Raw genomic sequence first — 24337 nt, 5'->3', positions numbered from 1 at the left:
CTTTTACGGCCTTCTTTGTCACTGGTAGACTTTTCTTAAGGTTATTTGCTACTTTCAGTGGTAGAGAAAACAACAGTCGGTTACTTCACAAAATGTTAAGTTAGCACACTGTACAGTACCTTCTAAAAGTCAGTTGGGAATACAATTTGTTGAAGCCATGTTGTGTCGTGTGTAATTGCAGGCATTCAAGAAGGCACAGAATGCACCAAGTGTAAGAATGACTGGGCCTTGAGAGCTGCAATCGCACTCCTGTATGTACTGTGTGCCCTGCTCACCATAGCAGTGGCTGTTCTTGGATACAAAGGTAAGTACCCAACCCATTGTTTTTGTCTAACTCCAAACAACGGTACACTTATATGGCTCTCTAAGCCAACGTGACAGCCTTCTTGTAGTTTGTGTTCAGTCCTGGTTGGGGAAACTTTAAGTGGTTAGTGTCTAAGCAAACTGACCTCTCTTTCTCTTTTCTTCTCTGTCTCTCTCTCCTCTTCTCTGAGCAGTTTAATGTCTGCTAGTATCTTATAGGATAGAAGCCAGAAGTCTTGTGTGAAGAGTCTGTTTCTCAATATCCAGTTGACATTTTCAGAAATAAAACATTTGGGAACAGAAAAACATGCTTTACAACTCAGGCCTTATACGTAAAGTTTACTCATGTAACTCAAGTTGTTTGACAGAAGGCAGCCATGGCAGACAGACACATGAAACATTTCCAAATATTATCTCTACTGCTATGGAATGTATTTTTGTAGATTCGCTAGCACAAACATCTCTAATACAGCCATAAAAATGGAATATACTTTATGTCAGCGAGTCCCAACCTGTGGGCCACGGCCAACTAGTGGTGCGCTAGGGTAATACAGGTGGGCGACCAAACCAATTAGTTTGAAAATAAAGTATGACAAATGAATACATATCTAAATATTTATACTGTTGGTAAATTATTTAAAAAATTCGTACGAATTTTAAAATGACATTTTGCCTTTAATTCATCATGACCGAAACGCCAATATATACGCTTGGCACAACATTTCCACCTTAACTTGCATACGCCCACTTCAATTCACTATGCACGCATCACTTACGCATATTTCACAAGCCAAGTCAACAACTTCCGGTAGCGAGCAACTTGGTCAGTTCTCAAACACAAAATGACGGTTTTTACGAGGAATTCGGGTTGTCATCCCAAAATGACAATTAACGATGTACATAGGATTGTATGTTGCTGCCCTTCAAGCAAAAGGGAAAAGGGGTTCAAATTGTACGTTTCGAGCTACATAGATAATTACAAAGGTAAGGTTTATCTAACACATGGTAAAAGGAGCTAACTAGGCTAGCTCCAGCTATCTAGGATTTGAGCAGTAACGTTAGCTAGGCTAGCTAACTAACAATATTTAGCTACATTGTAATGTACTCAATTATCTGTCATCATGCTTGCTAGTCGTTAATGTTAACTCACATAAATAATTGGTCTGTCATATTGGTTCCCTATGGGTAATGTAATGTAACAAGTCTTGCTGAGTTTCCAACACAAATCTGCCAAAATAGGAAACAGGAGAGATCTCCGTGAGGAAGACCTGTTATCGGTCAAAAAAAAAAAAAAAGTTAAATTCAGATCCCAACATTTTTATAAAAAAAAAAAAGTAAGCTTCAGAAATTCAAATAGAACAAAATCCAGGCTGCTCAAATTCGAATGGGGAAATTCAGATCCAAACTGTTAAGCTACTGGGGCGTTGTTAAACATGTGTGACTAACGCGAATTAAGTGAACGGATGTGTTGGGCGGCCGCAAAAATATTGCTATGCAAGTGGGCTGCAAAGTGGAAAAGGTCGGGAATGGCAGCTGTATGTGGTTTCAGGAATTAAATAATCTAACTAATATAAGTCAAAACTGTATATCTATGTTCTCTGGTAAAATACAGACCGTTATGCTCTAACCACTCTAACACTGTTAGAACTGTGCACTTCTGATCCTTTATTGTCTGCTGTACTTACTATTATGCACTATTTGTATGCCGCTTTGGGTAAAAGCGTCTGCTAAATGAATAAAATGTAAATGTCAGTACAGTCAGTGTTCAGCAGATCAGTCCAGGATTGTCTTGGTGTACCAGAGCCCAAGGTGATTTGGATGGTTGGACTCTAATGCCTCCCAGATGAGCATCCACGAAAGGACCACCCTGGCTCTCAACTTAACTACCCCAGAGGAGATTTTATGGCTTGGTAGCAATTTGTTGTCCCATGAACCACAGGTTCACTCCCAAATTGATGCAAGTGTCCAAAACACTTTGTGTTCCCTCTAGGACTGAGCGCTGCCTGCAGGACGAGTTCAAATCTAAAAACAGAGCTTTGGATTCCCAGAAATACAGTATCTTTAAGTTTCAATTCCAGACCATTTCTACTGGTTTCCCTATTTGGCCTGATACACTTTTTCAAACGTGTTGAGGTTTCAGTTTCGTTGCAAGTAACAAACAAACGCCTGCTGTTGAAAACATCACTAGCTTCTCTTGGCTAGTCAGACCTGCTTTTGTTCTCCAGCTCATTTGAGTGTTTTCCTACTAACGTAGCTTAGTGCACAGTCATGCCTAGCACCTCAGCAGCCAGTGTCTGTCTCCACTCTGGTTGAGTAACAGTCTCAGCCTTTTCATGACCAAGTTGACCATCCGGTAAACCCTTCTCAGAATAGCAGTATTATACACCCTGTCTCCACCCTGGTTGAGTAACAGTCTCAGCCTTTTCATGACCAAGTTGACCATCCGGTAAACCCTTCTCAGAATCACAGAGGGAAAGAGAGAGGAGTTCAGCTGACACTCTCTCTCCCTGGGTAATACTGATCAACAGGCCTTTGAAATAGACCCCTGTGTTTTTGTTTGTCCCGAGACTTTGTGTTTTCTATATGTTTGCTAATCCAAGCCATGTCTGGAATGATAACAATGAGTGTCTTGGATGTTTTTGTGTTGTGTTTCCCCGTGTTTGATAGACACTCCCGTACTGGTAAGAATAACAAACACACACATGTAGACCATAGACTAACACACAGAAAATAAATGGAATTTTTCCAGAGAATTGGAGAGCCGGTGCCATAAAACTTGGTGAACTCTGAACCTGTTAGCAGCTGTACATGTTGACTAGTTTAAACGATCAAACTTCGTGATTGACTAGAAGGAAAGCAGAAATCTGAAGAGCAATTTAGATCAAGAAATTAAAGTGATCACTTTATGAACGCCTTGGTGTTTTATAACGCTGTGACATAATCTCTTCTCCATTCTTTCTCCGCTGTGTTTGCAAGACCCGACACTGGCCATGAGCTGTTACAGTAATATGGGGACACATTAGCACCCTCTATGGTTCAAAATGCCAGCCAGCAGTTTTTAAGAAGCAGAAGAGGACTAGCCTGGACCCAGTCCTCATCATAGCTGTGTGCTCTTTAATTAATGGACATTAGTTCCTTCTTAACCCACAAGTTCAATTTAGAGACCTTGGCCACTGATCTGGTAATAACTAATGGAAGGGAGGGATCAGTTTGTGAACTGAAGACAGACAGGCTGCATTCCTGCAGGACACACGCAACCAACCCGTACGACAACCCTCGTATAACATGCCACATTCCAGAGGAAATGAAGTGTCATGCATTTCCTTTGTGAACGTCTGAGTGTCTGTACACATTGGGATTGGGGACGGCAGGGGGACGAGAGGGGGGCTGGGGGGTGCGAGGGGTTGTGAGGGAGGTGGGGGGGGGGGGGGGGGTTGTGGGGATCAGGTTCACCTCTGTGATGCAAGCTTCACTGTTAGCTCAGAGTACTGTGTCATCTTTCATCATCTTTCCTTTGTGCTTTCATCTGAAAGCCGTACATATATTTGAATAGGTTTTAATGGTAACAGACCTTATAGGTTCAATTGCAATGTACAGGACAGACTACATAGGGAATTGGAAACAGAAAGAAAAGGAAAGAAACATTGTGACAATGAGTTCCAATTACATACTGTGTCGTTCATTTTACTCATGGCTTTAAACCTTGTCCTTTGTGTGTTTGTGTGCGTGTCTCTCTGTGTGTGTGTGTGTTTGTGTGCATGTCTGTGTGTGTTTGTGTGCATGTTGCTGTGTGTGTTTGTGTGCATGTTGCTGTGTGTGTACGTGTTTCAGTGGTTCAGCGGATGGACAACGTGTCAGAAGGCATGCAGAACTATGGAGGCAAGATCATTGCTGTGGAGACAGACTTGAAGAAGCTTGGTAAGTCCTGAAGGAAAAAAGTTATTAATACTCGTGCACTTACACTTTATAGCTGTCAATAAATTTTGACTTCAATTGACAGCTCCCGCTGTGGATTAATGACATATAATATTTTGCCGTAAGTTAAGTGCATTTGATATTGTGCCTGCTCCTCCCAGACGACCAGTCAGAAGAAAAGTCAGAGAACGCGACCAGTCAGATCCAGTCCTTTAAGTCAAACCTCCAGACGCTGCAGAGGCAGCTCAACGACATCTCCCAGCGGGCTGCCACCAACCGGGCGGTCCTGGACCAGCTCCAGGTGACGGGAGAGGACATGCAGAGCGGCCACTTCTCCTTGCAGAGCGTGCTGGATGGCAACGCTGCCTCCCTGAGGGGGGTCAACCAAACCTTAGCCTTGTACGGAGGCCAGATAGATGGCTTACAGTCGGACACGGCCAGGCTTCAGACTGAGCTCCAGAAGCAGGTGAAAGAGCAGGGCCAGGCCCAGCTGAGCATTAGCGCCCTGAACTTCACCCAGGCCCAGCAGCGGAGCCTCCTCAGCTCCCTCCAGAGGACGGTGGAGGACGCCAGCCAGGCGGTGCAGAAGCTGAAGAACGACTACCAGGGCCTGCAGCAGACGGCCCGGCAGAGCTGGGCCGATAGCGACTGGCTGAGGGAGAAGGTACAGAACCTCCAGGTCCTGGCCGCCAACAACTCGGCGCTGGCCCGGGCCAACGGGGAGGCCCTGGAGGACATGGGCTCCCAGCTCAACTCGTTAGCGGGGCAGATCCAGAACACCTCGGCGCTGACCGAGAACCACGACCAGAGCCTCCGCGAGCTGATGGACCGCCAGCGCGACCACGACAACGCCACCTCGAGCCGGTTCGACGAGGCGGAGGCGCGCCTCGACAGCCAAGAGGGCCACATGGACCAGGTGACGGGGAACGTGAGCTTCGCCACGCAGCTGCTCGGCGCCATCAGCTCGGACCTGAACGGGCTGCGGTCGTGCGCAGAGACGGTGACCCACCACTCGGACCTGCTGGTGGGGCTGAACGGGAGCGTGGCGGAGGCCAGGGCAGACAGCGCTGACCTCAAGGCCCAGCAGGATGAGCTGACAGACAGGCTGGACAAGGAGATCAGCAGCCTCTCTGTGGTCATGGAGGAGATGAAGCTGGTGGATAGTAAACACTCGCAGATCATCACTAACTTCACCATCTTACAGGGTGAGCACAAGGGACATGGGGGGAAGCAAACCTTAAATACTCTCACTCACGCTGCATTTACTGCAGAGCAAATATGTCACACATACTGTACAGTACAATGGCAAATTATTGTATTGTGGAGACATGCTTGGGAATGAGTTTATCAATTAAAAAAAAGTGATTCAGACTGGTGCTGTGTAAATAACTGTTTATGTGTTTCAGGTCCCCCTGGTCCGAGGGGTGCCAGAGGAGACAAGGGCCCGCAGGGCCCGGTGGGTCAGCAGGGCCAGAAGGGCGAAAGAGGAGATAAGGGGGTCGCAGGGGTGCCGGGACCTAAGGGAGAGAAGGGTTCTGCAGGACCTCCAGGGGTCCCAGGGATGAAGGGTCCACCTGGTGCTCGGGGAGTGCCCGGTGCCAAAGGGTCCAGGGGCTCAGGGGGTCGGGCAGGGACCCCTGGAGATAAGGGAGAGGCTGGAGCTTCGGGGCTCATAGGCAGAGATGGCCAGCCTGGACCTCAGGGAGCACAGGGGCCTCAGGGGCCCAGAGGGCTAGCTGGGGTCCCGGGCATTGAGGGTCCTCGTGGGCTTGTTGGCCCCGTTGGCCCCCCTGGTCCTCCAGGGTTACCAGGACTCAATGGTCAGGTGATGCCAATCCCTGTTCCCCCTCCAGATCCGATGCCCACCGAGTCAAAGCAGGTTCAGACAACTGCACCCCCCACCACCGCATTTGGTGAGTCACGAACGTGAGCTGGAAAAAAAGATCTGGAGTACATCACACACTTTTATACAGTATGTCATGCGTGACTAGTGAGAGTTGTGGTCGTTTGTATTTCAGGCTGTCATTCTAAGTGGCGGGGTTTTGGAGATAGGTGTTATTACTTCTCGGATGGAGAGCGGCTCAATTTTGAAGAGGCGCAGGAGTTCTGTCTTAACTGGACATCCTCTATGGTCATAGTGAACAACGAGGAAGAGCAGGTAGAGTAGGACTAACCTAACAGATTACTGCACTTTGGTTTCTCAAGAAAGAAAAAGCTCTACACCAGTAAACCTATACATATATGATTTCACATGTATGATATATACTATATATAGGATATACACTGTTCATACTATGTGTTGTTCTGATCAAATAATGTCCTCCTTCACCCCAGGAATGGTTGAGGACAGGGATGACAGGAAAGGGTTACTTCTGGCTGGGTCTGACGGACAAAGATGAAGAGAACGTGTGGAAATGGGTGGATGGAACTCTGCCTACATTTACGTGAGTTGTTCAATCAACAAACAAATGATCAGTCAATTCAATCAATCAATATTTTCTGGAGATTCAACCAGTTGTTAATCTAAAGAGGCCATCACACTGACAAACTGTAGAAAATCATGTAACTTTCCATGAATGTTGACAAACATGTTCAGTGTTTAACTATTTACGGCCTTATAGGAAGTGGAAGCCAGGCCAGCCTGACAACTGGTCCCACGGCCACGAGCAGGGAGAGGACTGTGCCGGCCTCATTTACGAGGCCAAGTGGAACGACTTCTACTGCACTGACCGCATTGGGGTCATCTGTGAACGCAGCGCAGAGAGTAAGTAACAGTGCACATCTTTCTTCAGTCTCGATTATGGATTAGTCTTTATGACCAACCGTTTGTCTGACTTTGTCTGACTACAAATTGTGTTTCATGTGTTCCCTTGTTCTGTACAGTTACAGTGCCCGTTTTATAGCAGCCATTGTTGGGAGAAGAAAGGATGAGATGATGAAGGATTTGGGCTATTACCCCAGGACTCTTTGAGACGCAGTTGGGACAACAGTTCCAGTTGGGACCAAAGCCTAGACTTGGCCATAATTTGTTGTCGTCTTGCAGGCCGACAGAAACCCCAAACACCACACAGAGTGAAGTGCCGTCACAAGAACAAAATAATTTACAGGACACTCACACGCAATCTCAGTTGGAAACTTTTGGTGCCGCCGTTCTTGTATAGCTATATGTAAATACTTTTCACAATATATTCTGAAAATCTGAGAAAATAATCTTGTATATCATTTTGTTACAATATTGGAAAACAATGCAAACATTTTTGTTGTTTGAAATTAGTCGTTTGGAACATTACAGTTTGTTGCAACAATAACCTCCTTTTCGGTATGTCTTCAGAAAATTAAGTACTGTACATTTTCATCATATCGATGTTGAAATCTAAAAGATTATCAATGTGAAAAATCTTTATTTGAGAACTCATGTTCAATGTTAGCAATGCTGCTGTGTAGTGCAAAATAAGTTCTGAGGCCTTAGACTGCCAACAAGAAGCTTGATATAGTTGAACTGTACTGGTAAAGCATATAACCTCATGAAATGTTCTGTTCAATGTTAAGCCAAATATGTACAAATGTTATATTTCTATTTTACATAGCTTTAATCAATTGCTATCTAAGGAATATATGAATGATTTAACCCTGGATACCCTTACCATACAGTTGCTGCTTAGGGAAAAGTTCCTACGCCCAATTATAGCCTCTTCAACAACACATTATCCACTGAAGGCCCAGTTTGATTTGAATAAGTCACTAATCAATTACCTCTCACACTGATTTGTATTCAATAAAAGAAAATGGCAAACACAAACTGGTGTAATGATTTTTCTCTGTATATCTGCTACTATTATCTGAAGGGAAATATCTGAATGGAGAAGGACACAACGGTACCTCATGGAACCAACTAGTGCTGTTTTTAACTGTTTATTCAAAGCCATGTTTACGACCACTGCTGGTTTCGCAAATGTCCTGCTTATTCATGTTGTACGTAACCTTTTTAGTCCACCTTCCACCATGCCATGTTGGCTATCCTCAAACTCTGACTGGACTGAAACATTTAATGAGGCGCCAATGTTACAGAGTTGTGGAGAAGTGATGAGTAGGCGAGCTATATAACAGCATGTCATGTGATTCTCACCCGATGACAGGTTAGCGCCCAGTACCAGATGACTGAAGAGAGTAAGTTACTGTAAACATTTTTATTTAGATTTCAATAGTTTTTATTTAGCAGACTTTATTTATAATACTGTATACTATATGTACACAATTCATTAGCTACTAGACAGTAAATGAGACTTTTCCTGACTTTAATTTTGATTAGCCTACATCATTACAAGTGATAAACTAGCCACTTCCTTTATCCTGATTACCCAGAATGCTCAGCCGTCTGATCAAGGAGTGACTGTGTAGTCTAGACTCAGCCAACGCTGCTAACACTACAGTCTCTTATACTATGCATTTTTATTCACTTAATAGGTGCTGACATAAAGATAACTTCACAGAAGAGAAAAAAACAAGGCGGACTTGGTGACAGTCAACATTTCGGCAATGCCTCTTTTCACGTCTAATCCATTCGAGCAAGATGTTGGTGAGTTGAGCCTGATGTTATCATGGTACAGTAGCTACCCAAATAGCTTGGCTAGCTAGCTAGCTAGCTAATCAGTAGACCATTGGTTATGCTTTGTTTGTATTTTCCTGCTAGCCAGTAAGCTAGACTAGTTCGAAGTCCACTAAAATGTTTTGTCAGCAATGTGTCGTGTTGCTAATAAATTATTATTAAACTGTCCTTGTTGTTGTGGGAGATCCATCCCCATAATCTGACTTTGGCTGCCAACGGTTCGCTAGCTAGTGCTAGCCAGACTGTTACCTAATTTAGCTGTCAAGCTAACATTTTTCAGGCTATAATCTAGCACCGTTAGCTGGCAAGCTGCCAGTCGGGCAGCTAGCAGTCGGGCACCTGCCATGTCCAGATATTGTTATTGATGGGAGTTGATAAGTTTAAGTATACTTAGCTACTACCTTTCCAAGCTACTGCTGATAAAAGTACTATAACCACAATTTATAGATTGTTAGCTAAATACTTTTACTGCATGTCCTGCTAACTAGCTGTTTGCGATACGCAGACTTGCCAATAAAATAAAGCTGGGCAGCTGTAGTGTAGGACAAACAAGTTTCGCTGTATTCAGTACGTTCGCTAGCTAGCTACGGGTGTCATGTTGTTTGAGAGGGATGCCATGTAGTTAATAGTCATAAACGTAAGTTACAGCAGCTGGTTAGTTAGGATAGAGCCTACATTTGTGCTGGAGACTCATCACTGTAGCTCCATATGTGACGAATCCTGATAAGAAGCTAGCTAGTGTACTAATCATGTATCATTTTTGATAATGCTTGGTGTGTAAGTGGTATGTGTGTAACCACATGTATGTTTCGTTTCCTTTCTCTTTGCCTCAGAAGTTCTCTTGTGTAACAAGTGTTTACTACATCCTAACACTGTGAAACACTTTGCGTGTGTGCGCGGTAGACCAAAACATTGATATTACTTGATCGAATTAAAAAGATCCAATAAAATCAATGTCATGTCTTTGCCAGTCAGTGATGTGAATGAATATAAAATGTGCTGTTCTCCTTTGCAGAGAAAGCAACCAGTGAGATGAACACTGCTGAGGACTGGGGCCTCATTCTGGACATCTGTGATAAGATAGGACAGTCACGCACCGGGTCAGTTCCACAGAACTGTGGTTGTCATGGGAACCAGCTAATGAAATAGCGTTGTGGTGCACTGTTTGCCCATATAACTTGTCATGTTTCATGAAGGACAGAGAGGATTAATACCCTGTCTGAACCGTCTTTTAAATGCATCCACCTTTATTCTCTTCCTGGATGTAACCATTGATAAATACCAACCGGAAAAACTGAGCACATGCCTTTCAAATGGACTTTCAGTAATGTCTCTTCAGTCATGTAGAGATCTATACCCCTATACACTACCTAGGGCCTTTATGAACATTTCTCATTCCCCTTCCAGGCCTAAAGAATGTCTCCGGTCGATAATGAGGAGAGTGAACCACAAGGATCCTCATGTAGCCATGCAGGCACTGACTGTAAGCAGCTGGACTGTCCACATTGTTAGTGGACCTAACAGAGCAGTACCTCAGACTGGCCCGAGTCGCTATGTTGTCTGACGTTATGATTTCACTCCTCACAGCTACTGGGCGCCTGTGTTTCAAACTGCGGGAAAATCTTCCATTTAGAAGTGTGCTCCAGAGAGTTCGCCAGTGAAGTCAGCAATGTGTTAAACAAGGTTTGAATAGCTTCTACCATCGTACTTAGCTGGCAGTGGCAGTTTGAACAGGAGTCGCAAGCTTATGAGTGTGTGTGTGTTCGCGCACGCTTTTTCCAGGGTCATCCCAAAGTGTGTGAGAAGCTGAAGGCCCTGATGGTGGAGTGGGCGGAGGACTTCCGCAACGACCCCCAGCTCAGCCTCATCTCAGCCATGATCAAAAACCTGAGGGAGCAGGGAGTCACCTTCCCTGCCGTGGGCTCCCAGGTGGGTGTGCCAGGCTCAGGACTGGGGCTCCGGCCCGAGACTGGGGCTCTGGCCCGGGACTGGGGCTCTGGCCCGGGACTGGGGCTCCGGCCCGGGACTGGGGCTCCGGCCCGGGACTGGGGCTCCGGCCCGGGACTGGGGCTCCGTGATGGGCATGTCCGGAACAGCCTGCGTGTTTGTAGAAGCTGGGTCAAACTTCTGAAGTACCATTAAAAGCAGGTTATTCAGGGAGGGAGAGAGTCAAGTGACTGAGCGGTTAGGGAATCGGGCTAGTAATCAGAAGGTTGCCGGTTTGATTCCCGGCCGTGAAAAAATTATGTTGTGTCCTTGGGCAAGGCATTTCACCCTACTTGCCTCGGGGGAATGTCCCTGTACTTACCGTAAGTCGCTCTGGAGTGTCTGCTAAATGACTAAATGTAAATGTATTTCCGATGGCTGATTATCTGCTGTGCCGGCTATATCTGCGGTTTTCTATGTGGCTTTGGATTTAAGTGTCTGCTAAGTGAATGCAATTGTGTGAGCTAGAAATTAGTATTTTGGTGTGATGTTTATTGTGTGGAGATTCTGATGGTCTTTGTCTATGGTTGTGTGTGTGAACAGGCTGCAGAGCAGGCCAAAGCCAGCCCTGCGTTAGTAGCTAAAGATCCCTCCACCTCAACCAACAAAAAGGAGGAAGAGGACCTGGCCAAAGGTAAATGCTTCTGCTGTGACCTCGATCAAAACATTGATTTGTTGTCAGTTTAAGTAGGTGGTGCGGTGTGGTATTACCACGAAGCACTTAACTTCAAAGTGTTTCGTTATCCTCAGGGGATAATTAAGGAATTTAGAAAATGTCTGAGACATCTCTTTCCCTTTTCTCTCTCTCTCTCTCTCTCTCTCTCTCTCTCTCTCTCTCTCTCTCTCTCTCTCTCTCTCTCTCTCTCTCTCCAACCCTCTCTCTCTCTCTCCAACCCTCTCTCTCTCTCTCTCTCTCTCTCTCCAACCCTCTCTCTCTCTCTCTCTCTCTCCAACCCTCTCTCTCTCTCTCCCTAGCTATTGAGTTGTCATTGAAGGAGCAGAGGCTGCAGCCTCACACGCCCCTGTCGAGCCTCTACCCCAGCGCCTCCAGCCTCCTGTCCTCCCAGAAGGCCGAGGGGAGGAAGGTGCGCGCCATCTACGACTTTGAAGCCGCAGAGGACAACGAGCTCACCTTCAAATCAGGCGAGATCATCACCATCCTGGATGACAGGTAAACATTGGCCCTCCAATCTCAGTCCCTCTGTGCCTTCTTCTCGAACGTCTCTTAGAGCCGAGGGCAGAGTTCTGCCCGGGTTTAACAGCCCTCATGGGCTTTGCTTTGGTTACAGTGACCCCAACTGGTGGAAGGGGGAAACATACAAGGGTGTCGGGCTGTTCCCCTCAAACTTTGTTACTGCTGACCTCACTGCAGAGCCTGAGATGAGTAAGTTCTCTCACTCACTTCCTCCCCTCTCACTCTCCCTAACACCTTCCCTCCCTCTCTCCCTCTCCTCACACCTTCACTCCCTCCCTCTCCTCACACCTTCACTCCCTCCCTCTCCTCACACCTTCACTCCCTCCCTCTCCTCACACCTTCACTCCCTCCCTCTCCTCACACCTTCACTCCCTCTCTCCCTCTCCTCACACCTTCACTCCCTCTCTCCCTCTCCTCACACCTTCACTCCCTCTCTCCCTCCTCACACCTTCACTCCCTCCCTCCCCCTCCTCACACCTTCACTCCCTCCCTCCCTCTCCTCACACCTTCACTCCCTCCCTCTCCTCACACCTTCACTCCCTCCCTCTCCTCACACCTTCCCTCCCTCTCTCCCTCTCCTCACACCTTCCCTCCCTCTCTCCCTCTCCTCACACCTTCCCTCCCTCTCCTCACACCTTCCCTCCCTCTCTCCCTCTCCTCACACCTTCACTCTCCTCACACCTTCTCTCCCTCCTCACACCTTCCCTCCCTCTCTCCCTCTCCTCACACCTTCCCTCCCTCTCTCCCACTCCTCACACCTTCCCTCCCTCTCTCCCTCTCCTCACACCTTCACTCCCTCCCTCCCTCTCCTCACACCTTCACTCCCTCCCTCCCTCTCCTCACACCTTCACTCCCTCTCCCTAACCCTTCCCTCCCTCCCTCTCCTCACACCTTCCCTTCCCTCCCTCCATCCTCGAAGCAGCTGATCGACCCCGTCACCCCCCTCCCCCTGTCCGTCCACAGTGAAGACAGAGAAGAAGACGGTCCAGTTCAGTGAGGAAATCCAGGTGGAGACCATAGAGCCTGAACCTGAGCCCGCCTTCATAGATGAGGTACCCTCACAGACTGTTGTTCTGCCTCCTGCATGAGTTACATGTCCCGATGTCTGCACATTAGCTGGCAGACAGACAGACAGACAGACAATCCTTGCAAACCCCGCTCTGTGTGTCTCAGGAGAAGATGGACCAGCTCCTGCAGATGATTCAGAGTGCTGACCCCACAGATAACCAGTCGGACGCCTGCGAGCTCCTCCAGCTGGAAGGTCAGTCATGTGACGCCCTCCCGCCGGGAGAGCAGGACAGTCTAATCAGTGATGTCACCGCGGCTGTGAGTACATGTGTTGTTCCTGTGTGTTCCCAGGTGCTTGCAACCAGATGGGGCCCCTCATCGACCAGAAGCTGGAGGACATTGACAGGTACAGTTTTCGCGTCACAACCATAACATGTCAGCTTTTGTGTATGTTGAACGTCACACGCACACCTAATTAATGACGCCCGACCACATGCGTGTTTGTTTCGGTTTCCAGGAAACACTCGGAGCTGTCAGACCTGAATGTGAAGGTTATGGAGGCCATGTCTCTGTACGCCAAGCTGATGAACGAGGACCCCGTCTACACCATGTACGCTAAGCTCCAGAGCCAGCAGTACTACATGCAGCAGCAACAGCAGCAGCCTGCCAACACAGCCCCGCAGGTACCGCACACACACACACACACACACACACACTCACTCTTTACTGGTAGCTTGGTGTAGGATTCTTGGGTAATGCTTGTGGGTTATTTCCACTCATTGTGTGTGTGTGTGTGTGTGTGTATCCCCAGGTGTACGCGGGCCAGTCTGCGGGGGGCTCGTATGCTCTGAGCGGCCCAGCGGTGCAGGGCTACCCTGGGCCCCTGGAGCAGCTCCAGGGAGGAGCCCCCATGGCAGGACAGCCTGCTCCCAGGTCAGAGCACAGGGCCCCACAGACAGAGAGCTAGATGGAGGGACAGATGGAGAGAGAGTTATTTATCCATGAGAGGAAATTCCACCGTTACAGCAGGAATCAGGAATAACCATAAACATATCTGTAGCAAAAAAACTGTTTTTTAACAAAAGTCTTTAACTATGAACACAACAGATTTTCTTTTTTGTTCGACATGATTTTTTGGCGCCCTTTCTTGTTTTTAACCTGTAGCACTTTGAGATTTTAGCTAAATATAAAGTGCTTTACAAATACTATTATTATTATTATTATTATTAGATTCCTTCGCCTCATCCTCTTTGGGCTTTAGATGTGATTTAGACCCTATCCTGATCAAACCAAAGTGGTCGATACATTTGAGTTCCACTCCAGGTGTGTAGTGACTGTCCTGTCCCTGCTGTTCACAGTGATGTCCACATGTACATGGGCCAGCCCCCGGTCTACAGTCCAGGCCCCGGCAGCATGGCCCCTGCAGACGTCCAATCCTACCAGAACACGGCCAACGTTCCTGTAGGCCTGACCCAGAGCCAGGCCAGCTACAGCGGGCCGGCCGGCCACAACCTCCCCCCGCCCCTGTCAGACAACCACCAGAACCCCTACCCAGAGAAAACCCTGCTATAGGAGCCCCCTGGAGGTCAAACACAGTCACACACACACACACACCTAAACACGCACACATACTTGGCACTGTACATACAGGACACACAGCATCTACAGCCACACACAGCTACTGTTACACACACACACACACACACACACACACAGGATGTACAGATTCAACACACACATACTACATTGACAGGTTCTGCACAGATTGACACAAACGTGGGTTCAGACCAAACACAGTTCTCAAGATTCAACGTTGTCCCCCTCACACACACTAAACCCAAACAATGGAAGGGCCCTTGGTTATACCCAAGCATTCCAGCTGACCCAGAGTGCTGTTCCAAAGCCAAGACAAAAACAGGTTTTTCCTGCCTCTCACATTTCATTCTTGTTTTTCTTTTTTTCTTTTTTTTCTTTTTTAACTAAAGGACACTACTTTGTTGAGTGAAGCTGAAGACATTGCATTGTGTCATTCGGCGCAACTGTCGCGTTGTTTTAGAAGTACTGAAGACTGAAGCCACTTTGCGAAGAAAAGAACTAAAGAACTGGAGCATGCACGCGTTGTAAATACTGTACTGTTAGTGAGGCCCCCTAACGTCCTTGTGGTCAAGTGTTTGACAGTAGAGGGCCTGCAGGGTTTAATTAAAACAGATTCTTCATTCAAATGGTCTTAAGTCTCCCACCTTCCTGCCTTAGTGTGCTCTTGATTGATAGGGCAGCGTGAGGCAGGCGCAGCATGGGTGAGCAGGAGGGAGTCTCGTCACACTGTTTTCACGGCTCGTTCCCTTCGGGAAGGCAAATGCTTCCTACTCCTGAGGTAAAAGGCAGCCCTGTCTAGAAGTGTTACAGGATAGAGACCCTCTCACTCTGGCGACGCACTACCAAACACTCACCTGGACCAGCATCCGAAACGTTTAGCCAGGTGTAGGGCGTAGGAAAGAAGAAAGGGTAAATAGAAACGAAGCTAATGATAAACTAAAGAAGGCAGCACTATATCTGTGCATGTTTTTCTCTTTTAGTTTTGGAATACTAGCAAACACTACCGTTGTCATGGTGATATTAGGCTGGCTGTTCGAATGCACCTGATGTTTCTGAAGCATATCTTTAGTCAGTGTGAAAATGAGTTTATTTTTTGGGGGGAGTTTGTCTTTTATTGTATAGCATTTTAATTTATATTTGTTGATTTATTGTTATTTTAAATGCACAGCACATTAAGAAATATGTAATATTGAGAAAAAAGTAAGTATTATGTAATATTTTGCCTGATTTTAGTTGTATATTTAAATTGTACACAGGAGTGTTCTTCTCTTTGAAACTTAATATCCAGGAGCTGCTGTTATATGGTAGAGAAGAATCAAATGGCATTGTGGGAATTGATGTCTCCCTCCCATTTTTTAATTGTTTTTCTCAAAACCCTTTCAGGCAAACGCATAACCTTCAACGCTAATGAATATTTATTACAGTTAACGAATCAATTGTTAAGAAGTCCAGCACTAGTGGTTCTGGACGAAGTAGGAAGCTGATGTGTGATGTTAAGGCCTGTAGACATTTCGATTTGCAATGTGACCTCTCTTGCTGGGTGAGAAGGGGCTTGAATGACAGTGACCCCGTGGGAAGTGAGTACGTTTCAAAATGCGGATTGTGCAAATCGGATGGTTAAGGTTTCAGATTGTTGACTAGACCCTGTCAGGAGCTAATCAATGGGTCAACTACAGTGTTATAAAGGTGATGTAGCAGGGGTGCTGAGGAGGAGGGGGAACCTCGGGCTAATGAGCCAGTTGTCATGACAACCACGCCAATTATTTGCACCGCAAGATGGATGGAGATGATCCCCTGATGCTACTTTAATGTACAGTAAAGAGATGCCTGTTTTTTAACTTTTACTTTTAAAACGTTGTAAAAGTTCTGTTCAGTGTACCCTGCTGTTTGTATTGATCTCTTTTAACCATTACTTATTAATTGGTATTCACAATAAAACTAGGCCAAATGTACATAATTCTGTTTTAATTCTGTTCGACCACGTTGATGTGTACCACTAGGTAGAGCTGTTACCTTTGTAAATACTGTATATGCTCCAAACATGTTTTTCCTCCTGCATAACCTCAAGTAAATCGAACCCCTTAAAACTACATTTACATTTAGTCATTTAGCAGACCCTCTTATCCAGAGCGACTTACAGTAAGTACAGGGACATTCCCCCCGAGGCAAGTAGGGTGAAATGCCTTGCCCAAGGACACAACGTCAGTTGGCATGACCGGGAATCGAACTGGCAACCTTCGGATTACTAGCCCGATTCCCTCACCGCTCAGCCACCTGACTCCCTAAAACTAACACTATGAATAACTGCCAATTCTGTATCCTCACTCATTACAAATGAGTCAGTTGACCAGTCCAAGGCTCAACGTACGCCTGCTCTTCTACGGAGGACAATTATAGTGCTTCTTTTTGTGACTCAATAAAAAGTAAACTGCCTCATTGCCTTGGCAGTAAAAGCATTAAGAATCTCAGTGCAGACTAAGCATAGCGAGTGTGCAGAGTCCAGAGGAAGGGTCACTAGTTCCCGTGGGAGATTTAGCATTCCAGTAGACAACATCGGCCCTGAAGACTCACCTGTGACACTGTACCCAGAAGGATTTCAGAATGCTCCGGGGTCGGACCATCAAACTCGTCCTCTACGAGGTGCTGCAGTTCGCGGCGCTGAGCGTGCCTGTGTTTGTTGTCATGGAGCGTTTTGCGGCGCTAATGCGTCACGTGAGAGGGGGGGATCTGACGGCCTACTGGCTGGTGGTGGCGGCGTCCATCGCCTACGTGACCTCGGTCACTCTGCTGGTGTGGGTCCCTCTCAAGTACCTCATCATCAAGCAACGCAGGTGCATCACGGAGATCACGCAGTGGTGAGTTGGGACGTGTGTAACAGGGAGTACTGACTGAGTAGCGAGAGCCTTGATGGAGGTTGAGGTGAGGTGGTCTTTAAATATGGAGGTAGCCCACTAGGAAGATGAATAGAAGCTAAAATCCATTTTTTTCTTTCAGGAGACCAACAACATTGGCCTATGTACTGCTGGCCACATTACCATGTTTTGCGATCATAATAGCCAGCTCCAAGGTACAGTATCATCACAGTCGGTTGCTCTTAATCTGAAGCCGCACTATACGCAATTTCATGTTATTTCATCAAGAGAAAAACTTTGGTATATGCTGAATTACTAAACCACTTATGTGAGAATTGTGACTAGAGTCATAGTACCACAAAACAATAAGGAAAGCAAGGAAATACTTTTGGTCACAGGACTATGACAAGGGTGAAACCTTAGATACTCAGTAACTAGCCTTGAACAAAACTTGTTGGCCATTAACCCAGACTCAGTCATATCTCTGGAGAGGCAACTGTCCTTTTAAGTAATTGATCAATTATGTGAAATTATAATTTTTTTCTTTAAAGTATGACATAAGTGATAATGAATTATCACTAAAACCACTCCAAGGCCAAAAGAAGACTCATTTCCCCTAGAAGAGAAGAACTTTCTTTTTACCTTCTCCTGTTTCGAAAGTATCCCAGAGTCCCTCTTCTCTGTCACTGCAGGTGCAGGTGGACCGGGGACTAAGGTATGACACCCTCATTGAGCTTCCTGTTTCACTGGTGTTCCTCTCCCTCATCTGTGTGGACATCATAGAAAGGATTCGACCCTGTCGACTCACTGGCAAAGGTAACACTGTCAAACCGTATCAGCCTCCAGCTCTGCTTTTGTAAGAAAGACCTGCCACGTGTTACAAAACGACAGCACGCCCCTTAGTGGACTCTCCCTTTAAAATCAATTGGGACTAAATCAATTAGATTTGGTTTTGCGATAACCTTGTAATGATGCGCATGCTGATTTAGATTTTTCCTCTTGTTCTTGCCAGTGGACAGCCTTGAGTTTGACCTTGACATCCCCGGCCCAGTCCTCACCCACCTGGAGCAGGTCAGCACGGTGGCGGGCCAGCTGTACTCTGACAGAGTCCAGAACGGGTCACCGGCCCGACCCGACAACAGGAACGGGACCGCCACCGAGCGATGGGGCGACCGGGACCAGTACAGCCTGTCAGCAACCAGCTCACGACCTGCTAGCGCCGCTTACCTGTACTCGTCTTCAGGCTCGCCCTCCGGCCCGCTCCGCTTCCTGTGGGCGCGGGACACGAGGTCGGAGGTCGTCGTGGACAGCTTCCTGTTCTGGATGGACACGGTGGAGATGGTGCGCGTGGCGGGGGAGCCTGCCGTCTTCTTCTCGGGCTGGGTGTTCCCCGTCTACATCCTGGCTTACCTGTCCATGCTGAGACTGGTCATCACGCCCCGTAATGCCTTGCTGTCCTCGGCCGGGTTTGTCACGCAGGATTTTCCTTTCCTTGTCGTGCGGATTTCTCTGACCGTTGTGTTTGGTTACGTGACACCTGTACTGTATCCTGTGAAGAATCTGATGGTGTGTCTCGCGTATATTTATTTCAATTTTTTGACGAAGCTCAAGTTATTTGGGAGGGAAAGCATGTTCTGAGCTTCCACCTACTGGAGATCAAACTTTTGAGGTCCTTTGTGGACAGTCTTCATGGGACATTTACATTTTACATTTACATTTATTCATTTAGCAGACGCTTTTATCCAAAGCGACTTCCAAGAGAGAGCTTTACAAAGTGCATAGGTCACTGATAATAACAACAAGATAGCCAGAAAAACATTGCGAGTAGCCAAAACATGAAGCACACATTGTGAACAACCAAAGTAAGTGCCAAAGGGAAGAACCATAAGAGCATGTAGTTAAACAAGTTACAATTAAAAAACATGAACCGCTATAAGTGCAAGTGTACCTGTAGTAAAAACAAGCAACAATAATAAAACTATATCACAGCGAGTACAAAAATTTAAATCGGTTACCACTAACCACAAGAGCAACAAGTCTCTAAGCAAGAGTCATTGTGATCCTTGAGGAAACTAACATCGGGTCAAGCGAACCATTCCTAAGTACCGTTGTACTCCCGGAACAAGTGCGTCTTGAGCCTTTTCTTGAAGGTGGAGAGACAGTCAGACATGCTGATGTTTAGCCATGTTGATTCCCCAGTCAGTAGCTTCAAAACATCATGACAATATAAATGTGTTGAAATTATCATAAAACGTATCCCTTATTATTAACATACTGTATGTAATGTGTTACATGACATTTTTCATCTCATCGATTCTTTTGCTTTTTGTATGTTTTTTTATTTATTGTTACTTCATTTTGATTTGTTTGCTTATTCTTTTTTCTGGTGACCTTTGAGGAAAGTGGCAGCAACTATCACAAACACTTTTTACATTGTTATTACAGTATTTTAACCCTTGTGTTATCTTCGGGTCATTCTGACCCATCAGTCATTGTGACCCACCGTCGTATTGCGACAAATTTACCTCATACAAAAACAAAGTGAAGCATTTTCTTTTAACTGTTGGGCTGTCTCAGACCCCCCACATTGGAATGGTTAAAAGAAAATTATTTTTATTTGTTTTTGTATTGGGTAAAATTGGGTAAACACAATGATGGTTCGTTATGAACCTTTGGGTCATGTGACCCGAAGGCAGCACGAGGGTTAAGAAATTAGAATGCACAGTAAATGTTTGACTTTGTCATAGAATATAGAAGCAAATCAATGACATCATGTTTTGAATTAAGGCATTGTATGCTTATTATTATTACTTACATTGAAATTTGAACACCACCAAATTTGTTGGTTTTGAATTCACCTCTTTAACATTTTAATGTACATTTATTTCAATGTAAAAAATTTAGGTTCACTGTTCAGAAATTTGCTCAAATTGCGAACAGTAAAATTCAGATCCCCCCCAAAATAAATAATAATAATTTTGAAATTATAATAAAACAAATTTCAGGCTGCTCAAATTCAACAACAAATCTTTGTTGCATTGAATTAAATTCATATTTACATTTTTAAATAGGTGAATTCAAAACCAACACATTTGGTGGTATTTAAATTTCAATATGTAGTATATGAATAGGGCACCGAATATTAATGCATCCCTGGCTATTACATGAATACAGCACCTGCAGCTTCAGATCCTTTAGAGAGTATACAAATAACTTTGTGTGCATTTAATGACACACACAATCAATCTACTACATCAACAGAAGGCCTTTCTCCTTCTTCAATCTCTCCCATTTCCACCCTGAATATGCCAAGATTATTTTCTAGCTTGCCCATATTGTTTTCTCTCCAGGCTCCTACCTATGGTTTATGAGACACTCTGGGCACATAAGTCATGTGAGAGTAACCTTGAAGTGTGTTTGTCAATGCGGGATGCCACTGGGACACTACAGATAGATGCTAGGGCGTAATCTGTAGTCTTCCACCAGGACAGGTCTGACAGAATGATGCCCCACGAAGCACCTGGTCTTTGTCTCCTTGATTGATGTGCCGGACTGCAGAGCAGACAGGGGATGGTACACACCAGTCCTCGCTGTCTCAGATAGAAGAGGAAGGGCGGATGCTGGGGCAGTTTTGAGAGAAAGTGTAAACTTCCTGTTCATTTTATGACGATGTCAAGTTTCAAATTGAACACCGTTCGCTGTGAACAAAGAACCTGGCAATTCATGCAGTATTGACTGTCGCATCATGAAAGACAATCAAAGATGTAAATCCGGGAAGAGACCTTTCTGTTTTTATGTTTCATATGAAACATACAAGCAAACCTTTGAAAATGAATAGTGAAGTCTTCAGCACTTAACTACAAAAGTAAATTTATTTGTAATCTCTTTCTCTACCTAGAAATACACAAAATGTACAAGAGAAATTTGTTTTTGTCAATGTGTTTGTGTGGGTGTGTTTGTGTATGTGTGTGTTTGTGTGTGTTTGTGTGTGTGTGTGTGTGTGTGTGTGTGTGTGTGTGTGTGTGTGCATCAGAGGGAAGAGAATCAGACAAGGGGGAAAAAGGTATAGAAAAATATGCAGATGCAGAGGGAATGAGAGAAAAGATTGAGGGCAAAGATAGAGAGAGAGAGATAAAGGGAAAAGAAAGGGCAGGGAAAGGAGGTGGGTGGGAGGGGGATGCAGGGTGGGGGCGGGCATTGCATATTGGTGGAGCTGGAGGCACATTTGAATTCAGACGGTGTGTCTCCTGCGCTAGCGGAATGCTACCTGCTCGAGCATGGCAACAGAGAGAGAGAGCAGCGGCATCCCTGGGCTGCAGCCTCGAAACACGCACGCACGCTGTCACGCACGCACGCGCCAGCGAAACCCACGAAACTCACACACGTGTCACCTTCACCACAGAAGGGAAAGAGAGGAACTCAGGTAAGCGGGAATGCCCCTGACAAGAGAGGATCCTCGAGAAGGATGTAGGGAAGCGAGTGAGCGAAGTCGAGAGAAAGACAAAAAGAGAGAGAGATTAGGAGGACCTATAGTGGAGGGGGAGGTGGAGGCAGAAGCACAGAGGACCATACACGTTCCCCAAATTTCAGCACCCAGACCAGGCTTCAGAGTAACTGACAGGGGTGACAGATGTGGAAATCGCAAATCGGCAACTGTGATTGGAAAGAGCGAAGCAGGAGAGACAAAGAGGAGAATGTCATTCAATGTGTGTGTTGTCCTCACATTGGGGGGTTACTGGTAAGGGGGTGTGGGTAGAGGGGGGGGGGGTACAGGGGAAGGAGGCAGGGTGGGTGGGGCTGAAAGAGAGAGAGAGAATGAGGTGGGGGGGGGGCGGATTGTAAATAAATACGGGAGGGGAAATGAAATGAAGTTCTCCACAGAGGTGAAGTGAACACACACACACACTCGACAAAGCTGTGTGAACATCTGAATAGACGAGCCGCAATTTGGGACGAACACGAAATAGGATTGGGCTCCTCGCACAACAGAGGATTTATTTCAAAGAGTCCAGACGCGTTTCAGAATCACCTGCTGCTTTGAGGAAAGCTGTCTCACTCCGAGGGAAAGGAACCCATCCAAGGACACAACTTCCGTAAAGGATCCCTGATCTCTCCCTCTCTGCCAAGAACCTCCGGCGAGACCAGCATCGATGGACCACCCCAAGTCGCTGAAGATCCGGTGAATCTTCTCAGCAACACAACTGTCCCTGGGATCCCGTGGTAGATCCCGTGGATCCGGGGGGGGGGGGAGGCAGTGGACCTGGTGATCTAGTAGATTACCCGCGCCATGAGGGATCCACCGGTTTCCACTGCGTCAGGGCTGAAGAGAGAAAGAGCCAGAAAAGTGCTGAGAGAGATCCAGCTCTCCAGCAGGTCGACCGTCCTGGCCTCCGAACCCCCCCAGATGTCTTGATGTATTGCTGTGGGCTGGGACAGTGGAGGACAGTGCAGTCCACCTACGTGAGTTACCACCCTTTTTATGTGTTTGGTCCCATAGCAACAGTGGATTTGTCAGTGGCAGAGAACTGAGGGATGCAGGTACTTTAGTTGTGCATGTGAGAGAGGCTGACACAAGGTACACCCTGGGAATCAATACTGTGAATAGATCATGTGTATTCACTCACAATTTTTTATCAACCCTGAGAACACACATTGTGACCCACTTGATCAATATGATTATGTTCACATAGCATCAGACAGCAGTGGCAAGGATGTCGTTCAGTCAATGATTCCATGCTGCACTGTACTGTACGTGACCACCGCAGTCTGAGACCTGTAGGATTTCATCTCCCTCTGTAACTGGTGTGTGTGTCCTGTGGACAACCTGTTATCTGCTGGTGAATTACTCAAACACACACTGAATAGCAGCTGACTGGTTTAAATAGTGCGACTAGTTTAAAGAGTCTGACTTATTGTCTGCTGTGCAGTGCTACAGAGGAACTGACAACCCCCCTGTTTAACGGCACTCACTATTGATTTTACAGGGCTGCGCTTTATTAGGCAACTACAGTGAAGCAGATGGAGTTGTCTTCGACAGCCGTTTTTTTTCTGTTGAAATTCTGTTGGCTATAAAATGACATTGTCTGGTTTAGACTCCCTCAGGTATGGTTTCAGTTAGTGGAAAGAACCGTAGCACTTATTTCTGGTGAAAAGACAAGGAGACCATGGGTCATACTTATCCCAGGGTTGTAGTTCTGCCTCTGAGTTTGACCTTAAGAAGCTGTCTGAGAGGACAGTTATCTCATTACGGAACAGGTTTCACCGTCCTACCAGGGGCAGTCGGCATGATCAGAGGATGGAGTGACTCACTTTCTTTGCCTTTCTTTCTCTTTATCTCTCTTTCATCCATCTCCATTCCTCCCTCTTGTCTCACATCTTCTTCATCTTTTTTTCCTCATTTGTCTTTCTTGTTCTCTCGCTCTCTCTCTCTTTTTTTTCCCAACCTCTTCTAAATATTGTTGAACCTGACACCACAGAGTTACCGTAATACACCTGAGAACTGACTGCAGAAAACGCTGTCTTAACTGCCATGCACTAAGAGGGATTATTGTCACAGGCGACACTGAAAGGGCTGTTGTTGCACTGCCTGCCTTGAAGATTGACACATTATTGTGTGTGTGTGTGTGTGTGTGTGTGTGTGTGTGTGTGTGTGTGTGTGTGTGTGTGTGCCAGTCTACACCACAAACTAGACAGATTTATAACTCAAAAGCCCAGAGCTTGTACAAAAAATAATGACTCATCAAAATGTTGCTATAGCCATGAAATGTGTGAATAATGGAATATTTGTGTGCAAGATTACAACAAACCAACTGACAGATGCACTGTACATTTCTGCAATAGCTGTCTCCAATATACTGTAAATTAAAGTGTGTCTGG

At 46.0% G+C, this 24337-nt stretch overlaps 2 protein-coding genes across 2 annotated transcripts in view; both read left to right on the top strand.

Annotated features, from left to right (window-relative positions):
* LOC136958999 (collectin-12-like) overlaps positions 1 to 16699 on the top strand; it is a 31058-nt gene extending 14359 nt beyond the window's left edge. The window contains exons 3-23 of the mRNA XM_067253181.1: positions 182 to 304; positions 4135 to 4221; positions 4380 to 5423; positions 5625 to 6131; positions 6237 to 6376; positions 6553 to 6662; positions 6840 to 6923; positions 8709 to 8794; positions 9840 to 9924; positions 10232 to 10307; positions 10412 to 10507; positions 10607 to 10753; positions 11354 to 11444; positions 11786 to 11981; positions 12100 to 12194; positions 12969 to 13057; positions 13179 to 13266; positions 13365 to 13419; positions 13531 to 13696; positions 13825 to 13946; positions 14372 to 16699. Of these exons, the coding sequence (XP_067109282.1) occupies positions 182 to 304; positions 4135 to 4221; positions 4380 to 5423; positions 5625 to 6131; positions 6237 to 6376; positions 6553 to 6662; positions 6840 to 6923; positions 8709 to 8794; positions 9840 to 9924; positions 10232 to 10307; positions 10412 to 10507; positions 10607 to 10753; positions 11354 to 11444; positions 11786 to 11981; positions 12100 to 12194; positions 12969 to 13057; positions 13179 to 13266; positions 13365 to 13419; positions 13531 to 13696; positions 13825 to 13946; positions 14372 to 14585 (3701 nt within the window). The 3' untranslated portion in view covers positions 14586 to 16699. The remainder of the gene's footprint in view (positions 1 to 181; positions 305 to 4134; positions 4222 to 4379; positions 5424 to 5624; positions 6132 to 6236; positions 6377 to 6552; positions 6663 to 6839; positions 6924 to 8708; positions 8795 to 9839; positions 9925 to 10231; positions 10308 to 10411; positions 10508 to 10606; positions 10754 to 11353; positions 11445 to 11785; positions 11982 to 12099; positions 12195 to 12968; positions 13058 to 13178; positions 13267 to 13364; positions 13420 to 13530; positions 13697 to 13824; positions 13947 to 14371) is intronic.
* Positions 16700 to 17210: 511 nt separating this feature from the next.
* tmem236 (transmembrane protein 236) lies at positions 17211 to 19099 on the top strand. Its single transcript, XM_067253900.1, has 4 exons — positions 17211 to 17464; positions 17604 to 17676; positions 18154 to 18277; positions 18474 to 19099. The coding sequence occupies exons 1-4, from the start codon at positions 17211 to 17213 to the stop codon at positions 19097 to 19099; spliced, it is 1077 nt and encodes a 358-aa protein (XP_067110001.1).
* Positions 19100 to 24337: the final 5238 nt, after the last annotated feature.

The sequence above is a fragment of the Osmerus mordax genome, chromosome 16 (genome assembly GCF_038355195.1).
Source record: "Osmerus mordax isolate fOsmMor3 chromosome 16, fOsmMor3.pri, whole genome shotgun sequence".
Lineage (NCBI taxonomy): Eukaryota > Metazoa > Chordata > Actinopteri > Osmeriformes > Osmeridae > Osmerus > Osmerus mordax.
The sequence above is the reverse complement of the archived record's forward strand: the minus strand, read 5'-3'. Positions and strand labels throughout refer to the sequence as shown.